This window comes from Penaeus monodon, chromosome 21, assembly GCF_015228065.2.
Source record: "Penaeus monodon isolate SGIC_2016 chromosome 21, NSTDA_Pmon_1, whole genome shotgun sequence".
NCBI classification, from domain to species: Eukaryota; Metazoa; Arthropoda; class Malacostraca; order Decapoda; family Penaeidae; genus Penaeus; species Penaeus monodon.
This window is the reverse complement of record NC_051406.1, coordinates 20,759,326-20,760,001: the sequence shown is the minus strand read 5'-3', so window position 1 is coordinate 20,760,001 and position 676 is coordinate 20,759,326. Positions and strand designations below refer to the sequence as shown.

At 37.7% G+C, this 676-nt stretch overlaps 1 protein-coding gene across 1 annotated transcript in view; it reads right to left on the bottom strand.

The window, feature by feature from the left end:
* Window positions 1–596, bottom strand: part of LOC119586330 (very-long-chain (3R)-3-hydroxyacyl-CoA dehydratase-like) — a 7,281-nt gene extending 6,685 nt beyond the window's left edge. The window contains exon 1 of the mRNA XM_037935044.1: window positions 433–596. Within this exon, the coding sequence (XP_037790972.1) occupies window positions 433–537 (105 nt within the window). The 5' untranslated portion in view covers window positions 538–596. The remainder of the gene's footprint in view (window positions 1–432) is intronic.
* Window positions 597–676: the final 80 nt, after the last annotated feature.

Sequence of the window (676 nt, the reverse complement as noted above, 5' to 3'; positions counted from 1 at the left end):
TACTTAAAATTCGTTATTAAAACTGTGGGTATGACAGGCATAATCTTGGATATTGCAGAAACCATTTATTCTTCCCTCTTATTCATTCCATTTTAATTACCTCAATCATACTTTGCAACTGGGTAAAGGCATATACTTTAAATATCCAATATCCATAATCTAAGATGAATGCTAACAGTACTAATGGTATTGCTAAATTGCGCACAGTCACGTTGATGTGCATGATGTCTAGATGTCCCTGTATCACACACATGTCAATCATCGAGATTGTAATGAAACCGTTAAACTTTAACTTTTCATTTCACAGTCATATTTTAATATAACATCCCTACAAATATCGTGACCAATGCAGCAAAAATACAAAATAAATAATAAAACCATAGACACAATCACTGGAATAACCAAATAGAGCAGCCATTATTTATAACTTGCCTGCACATTTCTTAGCTCAACGCGTAAAGTAACAGCGGTGTCAGTCTGTGCCCAGTAAACAAAAGGACTCAGATGTCTATCTTTCTCCATGCCTGCGTTTGTCATAAGACTGAAGCCGCACGCAACCTAAGGCGAGCCTCGACCGAGCGTTTGTTTACTTCCAGCAGCTGATTGGCTTTTAGAGGGACCCGGAATATAAAGAACTAAAGCGAATGCTGTCAATCTGTCACTAGGGTTATGAAGG